Raw genomic sequence first — 15878 nt, forward strand, 5'->3', positions numbered from 1 at the left:
CCAGGGACCTGCCAAGGACGACTCCTGGGACCCTGACACGTCACTTCACTCTCTGGGTTTAGGTCCCTGCCTAGAAAGCAGAGTTCAGCGCTGGGTGGTCTCTGAGGATCTCACAACGTAACTGTTCTGTGCCACAGCCTCGCTCTCTTACTCAGAAACCTTCCGCGACTTCTTTTGGGATAGGGAATAGAAACATCAGGCCTGGCACCCCTGGCTCTTTGCAATCCCAGTCTACCTGTCCAGGGCTGCTCCTCACAACCAGGCCTTGCCTCCAAGCGAGCTAGCCCATCACAACCTCTCCACTCAGCTGTTCCCCCATGTGCTCCCGGCCCTCCTGCCAGGCTGCTCAGGAGAGGGAGCGCACCAGGACCCCCACCCACAGTGAGGCCTGCCTTGAGCACCTGCTGGAAGACACTGTCTGCAGTCCCAAACTCTGGCACCGGGGAACCCACCTAATCTCTACAGATCTTCTCAGGGCCCTGGCTCAACACTCGACAGGGCCACATCCTGTCTACCTGCGCCCACCCACCTCCCACCCCCTGGGTTCTCTGGCCCTGTGCCCCTTACACTCTCAACACTCACGAAATGCTCTGTGAAACACGCCCCAGAGGGATGTGCTGTTGCCATTCAGGGACCCCGTCCCCACAAGTAAGCACGCTAAGCACATCTGCCCCAGAGTGCTCTCCAGCCTCCTATCCAGACATCTTCTTTCAACAACTGAAAACTGACCAGTCCTGGTACCTCGTTCTTCTGGAAGGAGCTACTAACTGGCCATCAGCCCTGTCATTTCCAGGTTAAAATGTCCCAACATTAGAACAAACACGGCTCCTGCGACACGTCGGGCTGCAGGTGCCCTGGTACATCTGAGACAGAGGCCCTCTCCCTCTTTTAAGGTCAGACTGGCATTTAAGAACTTGAGTTCACACCAAGCCCCCTCCCCTAGGAGCAGAGAACACCCGACATTTCTGTCTTCCAAGCACACATAACAGGAAGGGGGGCATTTTCCTCGGTTGTCCCTCTGTGGACACTACTGTCAAGTCACAGACACAGAGCTGAATCAAGCCACAGAAAGTATGTAACTGACCTGGCCTGGCTCATCCCCCTCCCCCCACGTCCACTGTGGACAGGCTCCCAAGACCTTAGGGGAAGGGGCCAGAGGTTTAGCTCAAGTTCCTTTGTCTCCCACTTTCTAGAGCAATGAAATGAAGGAAGCCCAGAACCCCACTAAAGACACAGAAAGGTGAGAGGCAGCGTGCCCCGCTGTCCCTTCAAGAACAGGTGTGCCCACGTGAGGGCGGGGCCTCCTCCCCAAGAGGAGACCGCAGGGCACCGCTGCAGCCGAGGCACGTGCACGCCCACAAGTCAGCCCGGGAAATCGCGGGAGCCTGATGACATAGAGGATGTCCTGCTCCTCTGACAACAGGAGAACAGAACCAAGAGGTGTCGGGGCTTCCCCAGACGCCCAGGGCTGTCGGGTAAGTGGGCATCGCACCCTGATGCTGCGAGGGGCACCCCCTGCAGTCTATCCAAAGCGGGATGAGCGTCCGCCCCATGTGTCACAGTCGGATGGGGACAGCGGGCAGAGTTCGGGGAAGGAAGACGCCTTCCTGAAGGTCCGCTGTGCCCTCTGGACGACCCGGAAGGTACTTCCGAGAAAAGCATTCTGGGAGGAGGCCCAGCTCTCAGACACATGGTCTCTTCCTTCCGTGGGGACTGTGCACCCTGAGAAGAGTTTCCATCTTTGACTCCCTTTTCCTTCTGGGAAGGCAGAAGCAACGACCATCTGCTTTCCCTCTGCCGTTAGCTCTTAGGATGTAACAAGAACGGATGAAGGAACGAAAGCGATGACTGCTAAATTCAGGTTGTTGGGAGTTGTTTCCCAAATTAAAAGCCCTGGCTGGCATCTCCAGTGAGACGGAACTACGAGGGCTCGGCAGCCAGCCGTTAACTCCTCAGGAGGCCCGGCCCGCGGGGGTCCCTCCACCTCTGCAGCACGCACAACCCTGCGATGGCTGAACGTCAGCCTTACTGCTGCAGTTACTGGAGGACGGTCCCCTCCCAGCCGTGCTGCAGACCTTCGGGGCCAAATACAAGACTATTGACAACAAAGCCAGCAAGGAGGCCAGCCCGGCTGAGCTGAGTCTGCTGGTCCGGGCGGGGCCCCCCCACCGTAACTTCACCCTAAGGGTACCCCACGCACCAGACGCACACGCACTGAGACTGTGAGTCTGCACAAGCAGGGACCTGCTGCTGATTCCATAATCGCACCCTGGACACTGAGGAGACACGGGTGAAATGAGCACCAGGACGCCCCCCGCGAGCTTCCTCCTCATCCCCCGCGGCACCACCACGATGCGGGTGAGGAGACCAGCCTGGGCCAGTCCTTGAAGGTTCACACAAAAAGACAGCCAGCCAGGGCAGTCTCTCCAACCCCGTCCTAAGCAAAGGCTGAACCAGGAACAAGCAGTCAGGGCGGACGGTCTCCTTGGCCGGCCATGGCAGCACCAGCAGAACCCACTGGGCGGTGCTCAAGGCGGGCCCAGGCCCCCAGTCAGCAACCATCCCGAGGACACGCCTCTTCTCCGAATGACATGCCCGCATCCTCACAGCAACAGCACCATCAACACACCTCTCCCTCACCCCTCCCTAAAGCCTAGCATCACGTTTGCAGGAAAACTCATCAGAGACAGAGCCCACCCCTGCATCCAGCCTCCCCCAGGAAGCAGGCGGGCATCGATTTCTGTCTGATGGCGGGAGTGCTTGCCAGGACCCTCCTGGTTACTCAAGCCGCGTCTCGTGTGTGTCCTCGGGGGCCAGGGCTCCGCTCGGGCAGGGACTGTCTAGACAGTATTCATGACCCATCTGTCTGGCAGGCCCAGTGGATGGCAGACTCTATTAGGACTGAAACGGTCTCCCCCCTCCTCCTCCCGTCCGCTCTCCCTTTGCAAAGCAGGAACCTGACACCGAAAATCACTATCACTGTTGCAACTCTCAAAATAGCACTGCCAGACTTTCATTAACATCCATGCTAGACTACTAAATATTTAAAGAAGTGGATAAATTTCATCTCAAGTGGGACAGCCCCCTACACACGAAAGCAGTAACAGAATCAAAATGTAAATCTGAGAGGCTGTTTTTATCCACGTAAATTTAGTGTCACAGCGGGAGGAAGTGGAGCCCAAGGTTTAATGAAACTCCCTCCCTCTGTTTATCTGAAAAGGCAACACTGCCTTTCAAGACCTGCAAGATTTTAACTGATCAGAAAGCCATCCTGGAGAAACAAAGGTACAAATCAAGGGGCGGGCAGGTGGGGAGGGGCCCCTGGCAGGATGGTGGGGAGGGGGCGGCATGTGCCCCTCCAAGGCTCACCCCACAGAGTGCCGGGAAGTGGCCACAATGACCCCTGACTCCGCCTCCCCTCATCGCGTTTAGATGCCATCTTGGGTCATTTTCACACAAACCTGTAACTCTTACGCCATGGATTCTTTTTTCTTTTCTAAGTTGGAAAAGGGGTGGGGAGCTCTGTCGAAAGAACACGTGCTGCTGTGCAGAACAGCCTGGTCCGCGGTGAGCAGTCTCTACTATGGCCTTGACTGAGGCAGGCAGAGCCCGCGAGGGGAGCCCCCACCCACCCTGCCTGGGGGCAGCACAACATGTGGCGTGCGCACCTACCCGCCCTGCTGCAGCGCTGAAGGCGCGTGGAGGTGCCCCGCGTGCTGACGCCAGCTCCAGCGGGGATTCTGGGGTCTCAGGCTCCCAGCAGGGAAGGCCAGCAGCAGCAGAGGCCCCCACGTCCACTGGGTCCCTCGAGGACCGACCCCCGAGTCGTGCCAACAGCGCACGGTCAGGCCAGAACTCAGCACCCAGTCTGTCAGCAGAGGAGACCCGAAGGAACTCAACAACGCCAGCCACCCTGGTGTGCTGCAGCTCCTGGGTGACAGTTTAGAATCTATGTGAAAGTCCAGGATGAAACCAAGATTATCATCAGTTTTCCATCAATTAAAACCTGTCCTATAGACAAGCGCCCTCGGAGCACTCACGTCTGCGGGCCTAGCGACAACAGACTGGTTTGTCTGGTCTCCACCCCAAACCCTACAAACTGCTGAAAACTGATGAGTAAATCCTTGCCTTACTCAAAAAACATCACGGAAAAGACACACACACACCAAAAAAAAAAAAAAAAAAAAAACACTTAAAGCAAAAACAAAACCACAGCCTGAGTGCAGTTCCTCACTCCAAGGTCATCTAGCAGGGTGACCTGAGCACATTACTTCACCTCTCTGGGCGCTGTCTCCAGGCTCAGAAGGGCCCTCCGTACCACTAGTCCCGGAGAAAGGAGCCGCGCTGCCGCCCGCCCTGGACAGTGATGATGGCGGGGCTTCTCCCAGCGCCACCTCCCTGCTACTGTCCACGGGGCCCCTGCCAAGAAACAGGAACAGTTACTACGGAAGACGAGACCAGACCAGACCGGGGCAGCCGCAGGAGTCTGACGCGCGCTGTGCAGCAGAGAGCAGTACTGTGGCAACACGACGTCTTCTGGGTCTGATGACAGTGCTTGTTGTGGAAGAGAGTATCTTTCTGAGGAAATGCACATGCAAGTAATTTCAGGCAAAGAGACACAGGACCCGAAACTTACTCTGAACAGGTTCAGAGGAAATTAAAACATCAATACATAGAGACACAATGATTTCAAAAAGGATAATATTTGTAACTTTATTCTATACGTCGAGAGATCAGCTTTAAAACCCAAGAAATACTGATGAGAAAGGGAGGCAGGGAGGAAGGGACAGGCTCAGGGCGCAGGAGGGCGGCAGAGGCGGGCGAGGAGAGGAGAGGCCGCCTCTGGGCAGAGGCCAGGGTGCTCCCCCACTTCTCACACAGAGCCTCAGGCCCGTGTGACCTCGCACAGGGCCCAAGTCTCCCCGGGGCCCGTCACAGAGGTGCTGCTGCCGCTCAGCCCAGAGAAGACCCGGGGCAGACACTGCCCTCATGTGGGTCTCCTCCTTCTAAGACTCCGACTCAGCCTCACTGACTGCGGTGCCAGCAGGATTCCTGCAGCCCTGTACAGGCGAGGGCACCGAGCTGCCGGAAGAGCCATAGCCAGGACCCCGACCCACAGGCAGGCTCCGTGGGCGTGGCTCACTGCGGCCCCTTCTCCCGGGTCCAGGCAGCGCGCTGGGTGAAGGACAACACTGACGACCACTGAGGCCGCTGCAGAGGAAACAGGATCTCAACACCAGGAGAGCACACATCTCACCTTAACCGTCTTCTCCAAGAGCAGACACAGCGCCCTACGAACTACGGATGCTCGAGGTGAGAAGGGGCAAACTGCTCCAACAGAAAGGCCCGGGGGAACACCCGCACCACTGGACTCCTGAGCTTGGTGAGCCAGGCACTGGTCCCACATAAACGTTTTCTACTTTCTCAGTGTAACTACCTGGTTAATTGTGGACTCCCTACATACCTTTCTTTGCTTATTTAAAAACTTTTGTGTCATTATTTAAAATTACTCTAAAAAGCCTATGAACCCAGTAAGAAGAATACTGAATCAATATATTATTCCTTGTGATCAGTCAGTGCTTCTAAGGCAAGAAGCAGAAAGCCAATTCCAAACACAGTGCAACTGCCATCTCTGAAAGCGGAATGAACCTCCGACTGTCAGACACACCGTCTTTCCGCCCTAAAAGACAACCACGGTCCCCCCGTGAAGATGCAGGGCCTCTTCCACTAACTAACGAGCAGCATCCTTCCCACTCCCCCAGGACCCTGCCTCCTAGCCACCCCCAAACACAGTCAGACGTCAGGACGCTGAGGTGCAAGGAGGGACTTACAGCTGAAGATGCCCGGAGGTGGGTGCTCGGTCACCAGGAGACAGTTTTCCTCGTCGCTGTTGTCCCCACAGTCGTTCTGCTGGTTACAGACCAGTGACCCAAGATACAAGCATCTACCGCTGGTGCAGGTGAATTTGCACTCTGAAAAAGCACAACACAAAGCATGCAGTGGTCAATGAGAGCCCGTGCTCCTGAGCTGCTATGTTCACTTCTCCATTCGTGTGCCGTGATGGCTGGGACTCGGTCTACCTCGAGACCACAATAAGCCGCGCTCACAAGGGGCTGCCCTCTGTGAAAGGCACAGTTCAGTGCCTGGGGCAGCCGGGGCCTGCGGACACACTCACTCGATGTCTCTAACCCACAGAATGAGTAACACAGGTGCCCTCCTTCCACAGCCTGCCAGCAGAGTCACAGCTTTGAAACTCTTCCTTTGCTTGAAAAACTCCTTGGCAGTTATCCCATGCCTGCACGGAGGAGGGGAGCGGGTGCGGCAGCAGCCCAGGCTCCAGCAGGACTCGGGGGCTCAGGCTGGACAAAAGGAGGCTACAAAATTTTATTTCCAACTTGTCACAGGATGCTGTGAGGCTCTGGGCAAAACATCTAACCTCTCTGGTGTTCGTTCATCTCATGCCTAAGGACCAGGTTTAATACCAAAGGGACAGCACTGACTTTATGTCATACAAGAAAGAAAAATAGTTTGTGCTCTCTGCTACCTGAGAAGCACCTGTGCCAAGGGCCACGTGAGTGACTTAAAGAACAAGATGGAGCCCAAACCAACTCCCACCGCCACCAAGGAAGAGGGGACCTGAAACCTGCACAGGTCAGTACTGAAAATGGAATACGCTTTTATAAGACTACAAAATAAACAGGGGAGGGTGTAGCTCAGTGGTAGAGTGCCTGCTTAGCATGCACGAGGTCCTGGGTTCAATCCCCAGTGCCTGCATTAAAAATGAATAAAATAAAAATACATAAACCTAATTACCTAACCCCCCCCAAAAATAAAAAAACTAAGACTTTAAGATAAAGTTGCAATCTTAGCACTGTCAATTTAAACGAAGGAGATGACATAATCACACACACGTGAGCACACAAACATCTGTACACCTTACACTGCCTGGGAGCCGCTCCTAGGAGCGCCCACAGAAGCTGGCGGATACACATAGAACGTCCCACTCAGTGGGCAGATGGCAGGAAAACACCTCAGGAAAAGCGCCCCAGGACCCCCACTGATGCTGACCCTCACAGCCTCTTCACTCCTCTTTGATTCTGTTTGGAACGTGCGTGACAGGCCTGAGTCAAGTCTGAGGTCCTTCCCACTCTAACATCCACTGTTCAAACAAATAGTAATGGGGCAGGCACCAGCACACAGCCCTCCACCGGCTCTGCTAGCGGCACGTGGGGCTGCAGAGGGAGCAGCCCCCAACCTGGTGTAGACAACGTGCCAGCACCCCCAAGGCACAACCAAAAGCTAGTCCCTGGCTGCACCTCCGAGGTGAAAACCGCCCTGGGCGCAGCCTGGGCTGCGGGGAGCTCCAAGGAGGCCCCACCCCACTCAGGGGCACGCGTTTAAATCCAGCTATCTGAGATCACATTTATGAAGTGAACTTTTTTTTAACTTAGTGGAAAAAAGAAATGTCAAGGAAAGAATTTATCTTTCTTTCCAAAAGAAATTTTGGAGTTTGCAGTCAAATGCTCTACCCTTGAGCTACAGCCCCTGAAATTTTGGAGTCTGGATTACTATCAAACATGAAAAGGACATTAGCCAAAAGCCGGGACCCCCAATTTTGCCGAAACGGTGACCGGAAAGGAGGAGACACTAACTGAGACGGAGTCAAACTCCAAGTAAAAAGCCAGCCACTGCTGTGGTTTGAAAGGACCTCGGGTTAAACTCCCACGTCCCAGTCGACGTGGAACTTTAAACCAGCCGGGAAATGAAACCACGTCCATACTCTTCTCTACTCAGGTGGTCCAAGGGAGACCCGTCCAAAGTAACAAAATATTTTCAAGGCGACGACCGTGACCCAGTCATGCCTACAACCAATACGGAGGCCCGTGTATGCCGAATGCCTGGGGCAAGGAAGGGCGCGCGGAGATCAGAGAGCAAGCCCTCTTCATAGTGTGAATCTTCTACATGAGCATGCCTAAGACGCATGACTTCTTCCAAAGACGCGGTTCCTTCCCCATATTCTCCACACAGACACTGCTGCCAGCGAGTAACGGGCACTTGGTGAGTCACCTACCCTGCTGAATAAACGTATGACCTACCCTGAGCCCACAAGAACCCTGTGAAATTATTATTCCCGTTTTACAGACGAGGAAATGCAGACTCACATCAAGTGACCTGCCCATAACTGAACTACTAACAAATGGCAAAATCCAGGTGTGTGTCCAGATCCCCAGCCTCCGGTCTCAGGCTCTCCAATCGCTGTCTCTCGGTTTCCAGACCTGCTCTCGTGGACATGTGAGACTCAGCTGTCATGAGTACCCCACGTATGCAACAAAGTTCTCGAGCCTGTGTCTCGGGTGGGCTTGCCGTCACCCAGATGCACCACAGCAGCTTCACGTGCTTAGAGCGCTCTTACTTCTGAGATAATGGAAGTATCAGTATCAATATCGAAACCTTTTCAGTGGTGAGTCGCCAGCTGGGTATCACTAAAAACCTCTCCCATCTCATGCCACTTGACCCGAAACAAGTGCACTGAAATTTTGCGTCGGCTTCCTGGTGCGCTATCGGGAAAACTGCTATGATGTTATTAAGTGTCACAGATTAATGCTGCAGCTGGAATGAAACGGTCTGGCCAAGGGTCTGTCCCAGGTAACCTGACTGTATTGACAGAGGCAGGCTTCCAACTCGATCCTGACCCACCATGCAAGACCGTCTCCACCACACTCTCCATCCAAAAGCCCAGTGTGTTCAGACATCAGGGGTGGTCCTCCAATAACCAGGTTATTGTGACATTTCAAACTAAGACCCCCAGGTGAGAGGCTCTAACCTCGGCCGTGTACGGAATCCCCTGGGCTCATCTTTCACCACCACTGACAGAGCCCCTGCCCAGACCTCTGTGCTCCCTGGCCGGGCGTGTGGCCAGGACAGAGGGGGCCTGGAGAGCCTCAGAATGATGGGGCGGGCAGCCCGAGGGGCCCCTGCCTGGTGAGATCAGACCCCTCGCCGTGTGAGGCCCTCTCTAGCTAACAGTACTCTACTGGGATGTTTAGTTGGTGTTTGCTAATTTACTTTTTAAAAACCCTGATCTCTTAAAACAGGCAGATATTTTGATGATTCCTGGATATAGGGCCCAATTGCTACAGCTCTGTACTGTCAACGAGGCATTTCAGAAACCCTGGGACCACAGGAAGGGCTCCTGAACAACATTTTCACACACAAGAGCCAGAGCGCCCTCCGTGGAGCAAGACGCAAGTCAGAGAAGGAACACGGAAGAATTTTTTTTAATGTTTTCTTCTCATATTTTGTCCATTCTTTGTGAAACTTGTTGAGTATTTCTGCTAAGCCAGAAGCTGAAAAAAATTAAAGACTGTCAAACATCAGAAACACTGGCTACAAATTCAAATTCATGGTTCTTTCAGACGTATAATATTGGAGTAGAATATAGAATTAGAGACTCAAGAGCCAGTTTTTCCTTCAGGAGTTGCAGGTTTAATTTCAAAAGCTGAAATATTTAAATAATTCCTAAGGTAGATAAATAAATCCCCTTCTCTAAAGTCAGGATTTTTAAAGTGAAGAAAACGGCGTTTCTTTCTGCCGTAATTCTCTATTTGATTTCTTATTTTTAAAAATCTAGAATCAGCAATAGATTTTAGAATCACTTCGCTCTTAGTGACAAAGAATTTTCTCCCAATTTTGAGTCCTCTGCAGCTTCTCCAAACTCTTCCACGGCCTTCTGATGAATTCAGTGACTGGGAATTGTCGTAGATTCATGACACCCTGCTGCCGAGAGGGCCCTGGAGAACGGGGCGACCTCTCCCTGTCACAGACGGCAAACAGCCCCAAGGGAATTCCTGACTCACCCAGGGCAGACAACGAAGCCTCCTGTGAAATGGAACATAAAACCCACGATTTCTACCAAGTTAGGGGAAAAAACTTTCTGTCCTAAATGTCTTTCTAATTACGTACAAGCTAATACTAACCGTCTGGCGTATACCACGTGAAAGAGGAAAAAGGAAAAGAACAACCTAAGAGTAAGAATTTCTGTCCTGAACATGCCCCTCCTGGCCTCTCATAGAGAACTTCTTTTCCTTGCAGCACTACAGGCCAATTGAGGAGCTCTGGAAGTCCTGTGCCTAACTCCTCAACAGAGACCTCAAAACCACATGACTCACAACCAGGACAGGGTCTTAAATGCACCCTTCGCAGTGGAACAGTGGCTGATAAAATTCCTACCTTCTGAAATTAACCGCCCCGTCCTTCTGCTCGCTTCTCCCGAGGGCGCACCAGCAGCCGTGCTCCAGGGGTGGTGGGACTGGCCACCCAGCACCGGGAGCTCCGGGCCTCCTGCTGCTCTTGTCACTTGACCCAGATCTCCAACCGAGCACCTGCTCAGAATCGTCTCCTGTCACAGGCTGGAACCACCCTCCACCTTCACCCGGCTTCCCCGCCGGCCTGCTTCAGACAGGATGGGCCGCAGACACCCTCCACTCTCAGCTCCAAGGACCTGCTCACCATTGCAGTGGCTAAGCCCACGTCAGGGGACTGGTCTCCAGGGCGGTCACCAGTGACAGCAGTGTGGAAGCACCAGGGCCCGCTCCTGGACGGACGGCACCTCGCTGTAGCCTGATATCCCTGCTGAAGCAGACCGCTCTGTCCTGTGTGTCCTCAGCGGAGACAGAACCACTGGTCCCGCCTAAACAATCACTCCCACCCTCACCACGCCCCGCCTTCTCCTCTCCAGACCCCAGTCGGTCCCACCGCCCATGTGACCGGAAGGAGCAGACACACTGAGGGGACCCAGAGTCAGGGTCTGATCCTACTTCACAGCACATACGGCAGCTCTTCCCAACACTGCTTCTCAGACAGTCCTGAACCAGCAAGAAAACGGATCCGAGTAAGAGACGAAGACGGCAGACTCTGGGTCCTGACGCACACGCTGAATTCATTCAAAACACACACACTTTCTTCATATTCCAGTGTAACAAACCACCCTGTTTAGAAATGTGCCCCTTCCCACCCACGTTCAAGACTCCCTATCTACGTTTCTTGCTTTATCTTTCCTGTAACACTTAACACCGTTCCATAAATCACATGACTGACTCTCGTTTGCTCACCACCCCGATCACTAGAATGTGAGTTCATCTAAATGTACGGAGGGCACTGATTCTTTCCTGTTACCTTCCTGAGGCCCAGATAACGTAATAGGTTTTCAAACAAACATTTGGTGGACAAAGGAAGGTTTATTCTATCAAGCAAATTGTTATTTCTAAATCAGAAATATCATGCCATCCCTTTGCTTTCTACCTTCAGAACAGTCCACGTCGGCCACATACGTGAGACCCTCCCTCCTGATGTGGTCCTGACCACCTTTCCAACCTCACTTCCTGACTCCTCGCACACTGCCCTGGACGCCGGACACGCCCAGACACGAGGCTGTCCTCAAGCACACTCAGTTCCCCTCGTGGTGCCTGGTGCCCCCCCACCTCTCCTGCCTGGAATGACTCACTCCCCCCACTTACTGACAGCTGCCTATGACCTTCCATCTCCCCATCCATCCGCAACTGAACACGGCTGCCTGTTTCCATGGTGACCTATGCATCCTCCTGTTCAGCCCTTGTCACACTGCCATCACCTGTCTGCCTGCCTCGCCCACTGGCAAGCCCTCTCGAGCCCAGAGGACATCACACCTTTGCAGCCCCGGCATCCAGCAGTGGGTCCACCAGTGACTGCTCTGACTTGACTGAACCGAGAGCACGGGGGAGGGGCAGAGGAAGCGCACTCTGGTCGGCTTTCTTCCTTCCACCTGGAATCGGTGCTTCCACACAGACATGCAGCTGGAGAGAGGGTGTGGAGAGGGTGACACGTTCAGGCCGCGGCCCACACACCGCACCAGCAGGGCCGCTTGTCCCTGATGATCCGAGCGGCTGGAGCAGGGTCAGCACACAAACCGGTCCAGTCCCCTCGTCTGCACCGTGTGTCCAAACTGGGAGCCACAAAACATAGATGGGGACCTGTGTGTGTACGTTTGTCACACTCAGACAGGATCACACAGAAATGACCGAGTGTCAGGTTCCTGTGAGAAGGAACGTGACAGGTCGTGGGGACAGTTATCCCACAGATGAGCCAAGATGGTGCATACACAGGAAGGTGAGAAGGGACGAGTGCGAGAGCCCTCAGTTCCCGGAGCAGCTGAGGTCACCACTGCGTGGGAGACACAGTCAAGAGGGCTTTTCCAAGTTCTCCTTAACATCAGCAACGGCAGCTGCCAGAGTTTCAGGGAGTGTGAGCGCCACGACACTGCTGGCGTCAACGAGACGAGGACAGGCTGCACTCCAGCAGCAGCCCAGGCGGCACACGCCGTCTCAAGGGCAGGCTCCCGGGCGCCCCTTTAGTCCTGCTCAGTGGAGGCCACGTGACCAGAGCGCGCTGCCAGCAGCCATGGCCCGCGGCCCTGCACAAGCATATCAGGAGGGAAACCGAGCCTGCCGCCCAGAGGCAGCCATACCCAACGACACCCTCCTCAGCGCAAGGCTGCGGAGACAGGAGGAGAGGAAAACGGGTGCCCCAGAGACAAGCCACAAGCAGAGAGACCTGCAGCAGGTGCAGGGTCTCCTGGCCGGGGCAGCCAGTGCAGCCGGGCAGGGCTGGAGAGAGGATACGCCTTTGGATCCTGGAGCCTGAAGCCCTGTTTCTGACTGGTTCCCCCCCTCCCCTCCCGGTGTGGGCCCCACAGGACCAGGGCACTGGGGTGTTTTTCAGGAATGATGAACGTTGGATGAATAAAAGAATGATAAAGTAACGGAATGAGTTAAGGAAGTACAAGGTAGCAAAAAGTTGCTCTTAATTCAGTAAATACTCAGAGATGAAAGAGCAACTTGTTAACCACAGCAGGTATCAAAACGCACTCAGGCTACAACGAGCACCGAGAGCAGGGCCCGCCATCCTGCGGACACCAGCGCTTCACCCACATTCTTGGGGGCCAACAGTCAGGAACTCAAATTACGCAGGAGTCCCCCGGTCACCGCAAACGTGTTTCCTCCACTCGTGTGAAAGAATGTGTGCTGACCGGCGTCTGCAAACGGCACGGACCCAGGAGCTATAGAAAGTCTGCAGTGTCAGCAGCACTGACATAAACGAGAACACTCACGGGGAGATTCGGCATTCCAAAAGTTACGGTTTTCACTTAAATGTCCAAGGGATTTTAAATTTTTTCGTAAAACTTTTAAGATAAGAAAATCCCTGTATTGCCAAAATCACACTTTGGAAACAGATCTAAATTATAAAAATTGCTCGAGTTACTGGAGATTAAAAAGGTTGTAAATCCAGATTTAGTTACTGGGCAAGCACCACACTGCTCAGCCGCGAGTTCTGGAGACGGTGTTTATACCGAGAGCAAGTTCAGGCCACACAGACGGTCCCGTAGCCAGAGCTGCAGCTTTCGTTTTGAGAGGACGGCAACAGGCTGTGGTGACTCCTTCTAAGAAACCAAGAGACTCACAAGCAGAAAGAAACCAAGAGCCAAGCCCCCGGGAGGAGAGCTGGGGGAGGAGGACGCAGGGTGTTCGTGGCTCCCGTCCTTCTGCCCGGCAGTGCTCGCTGCTGAAAACACCACGGAACGTGCATCAGACGCCCTCCCGCTAAGCGAGGTGGGCCGGAGCGTGGCTGCTGGGCGCCTGGCACTGCGGCTGCCCCGGATGAGGACCCACCGCCCTGGGGACTGCTCGGGGGCTCTGTCCAGCAGCCGAGAGATCAGCCCCAATGTGGACCAGTGTGGGTGTTACCTGCCGGGGGAGGCACCTTGAAAGGCTGCATCAAGAGAAACAGCCCTGGTGCTGCCTGAGGGGCCAGACTGGAAGAGAACGGGGGCTGGAGGAGCCCTGTCCTCCCCCTATTGGGCCCCTAGTGACACGCTCGCCCCTCAGGGACACAGCCCAGTGTCCATCCGCCCATCTCTCCCATCCCCGTGCCTCTGCTGGGAACAGCACTGCCTCTCCCCAGACCCAGCTCCTCACAGGGAGCCCCTCCCCCCACCCGCCTGCAGAGTCTTCACGCAAGTTGCAGGATCGACAGTGAGACTGTGCTTGGCCACCACCTGCAGCTGTTTCCTTCACACCTGTATCAACACATCTGAAATGTGTGCTTGGAAAGTACCAGAAAACACAGAAACTGAAGTTCAAGAACTGAACGTGAGTAAGTCCCTCTCGCGGACTCAGTGTTTGGGAGATGGACAATTCTTAACAAGCAACGATTCAAAAAGAGACACAATTTAAATGTACTAAATATATAGCAAACAGCACTGGTTAAAACTCACAGATACTCACACAGACGTGGAGAGAGCCGTGCCCTGAGCCCTGCGCCCGAGCTGGGCCCTCAGCCTAGACTCCTTCCCCGTTTCGTCGGCGAGGCCGTCCCTGCACACCCCATCATAACAGTCAGACCCCATCGTCTCTCATCTCCTTCCCCATCTGATTTTCCCTATGACTTGACCGCTGTGTCAAGTCATGGGATCTGCTTGTTTACTTCCTGTCTGTCTCCCTGGCCGACTAGTAACTCCCCTGAGCGGAGGAGCCTCCTCTGCCTTGCTCCCCTCCACCCCCAGTACCTGCCTCAGTGCCTGGCACACATAAGTGCTCAACAAGAATGTGCTGAACAGGTGAATCCAAGAGTGAGCCCCACACCACTGACCCACAAACAAGCCACATCCATTCCCCCTGATATATCCTTCAGCCAAAGCGAGGCTGGTCACGTGTTTCAAAGAAATAGGAGGGAAGCAAGTGGCCCCTCTCCTCCACAGTCTCCGTCCTGACCCACGTGTTAAAGTGCAAGTGAGCACAACGGGGGCTGCCAGCGCCAGGGTGGCTCCCTCCATAAACACTCTCCGGGCCGGCAGCGTCTCCGTCCCTGTTGTAAGATCTGGCTCCGTGCCAAGCCCAGAGCCCCCGGCACCTCACCCCTCTGCACTCTGACCCAGGCCCAAACTCCTGGTGCAAATGGACATTCCTGACAGCCTCCAGGATCTTAAAGGGATGGTCATAAAACACCCTCAGGACACTTTTTTATATGGAAATAAAATGACCGAGTCTTGCACGGGTCCCTCCTTTTCCACACTCACAAGTAACTTAATTGTACAAACACACACGACACGGGCATGTTGCACGGAAGAAGTCTATGCAGTGTTTTTATTAAATTAAACGTTTTCCTGTTTTTTAAGTCATTTCCCCATCGTATTTCCAGGGCCAGCCTAGTGCCCGGCATGAAAGTCAATGGAAGTCAGTGAGGGAACCAAGGCCGCTGGGTCCTGACCCAGGAGTGTGCCTCTATCTGTACGTCAGCAGGACAAAGAGAAACAGAAAAGACACAGAATCGAAACTGCTCAGCAGCACGCATGGTGAAAGTACATTTCTGTCTTATGATAAAATATAGCAAGACACGTGCATTTAAATGACACGTAATACAGATTCTCACTGCAGGGGAAATCCGTCTTCACTGAAGGCAGTGGAGACAGTCATGTGAGAACACGAAGCCCCACTCACAAAGGGCACCAAGGTCAGAGGTCTGCCCAGCAGTGACCCAGAGCAGCACACATTCACGTGAGCTCACAACACGGACTCCAATCCTGTCCCACACTCTCAACGTCCTCTGGAACGGCTCTTCCGAAAATGTCCTCAGATCTCTGGGCAAACCCCACTGACAGCAGCACAAGTCCCTCCAGTGCCACACTGTGTAAATGAGGCGAGCCTGGGGTAACAACTGCTCGCGGCCATCAAGTCAAGCACTGCCGAGACACCAAGGACTCTGTCCTGCACACTGACAGCCGCCTGAGAAGCGCTCGCCCACACACACTCACTCACCTTGCAAACAGCCCTCTGAAGCACATGCGT

The 15878-nt window shown here is 54.2% G+C and overlaps 1 protein-coding gene across 6 annotated transcripts in view; it reads right to left on the reverse strand.

The window, feature by feature from the left end:
- Window positions 1-15878, reverse strand: part of LDLRAD4 (low density lipoprotein receptor class A domain containing 4) — a 120117-nt gene that overhangs the window by 39249 nt on the left and 64990 nt on the right. For 3 of the 6 annotated variants that reach the window (XM_032467093.1, XM_032467095.1, XM_032467094.1), the window contains exon 4: window positions 5832-5972. The exons of 2 other annotated variants lie outside the window; for them this stretch is intronic. In XM_032467093.1, coding sequence (XP_032322984.1) covers window positions 5832-5972 — 141 coding nt within the window. Of the gene's footprint in view, window positions 1-4276; window positions 4420-5831; window positions 5973-15878 lie in introns of all 6 variants that reach the window. One more of the 6 variants, XM_032467092.1, reaches the window with a different exon arrangement.

This window comes from Camelus ferus, chromosome 24, assembly GCF_009834535.1.
Source record: "Camelus ferus isolate YT-003-E chromosome 24, BCGSAC_Cfer_1.0, whole genome shotgun sequence".
In the NCBI taxonomy this organism is placed as follows: Eukaryota; Metazoa; Chordata; class Mammalia; order Artiodactyla; family Camelidae; genus Camelus; species Camelus ferus.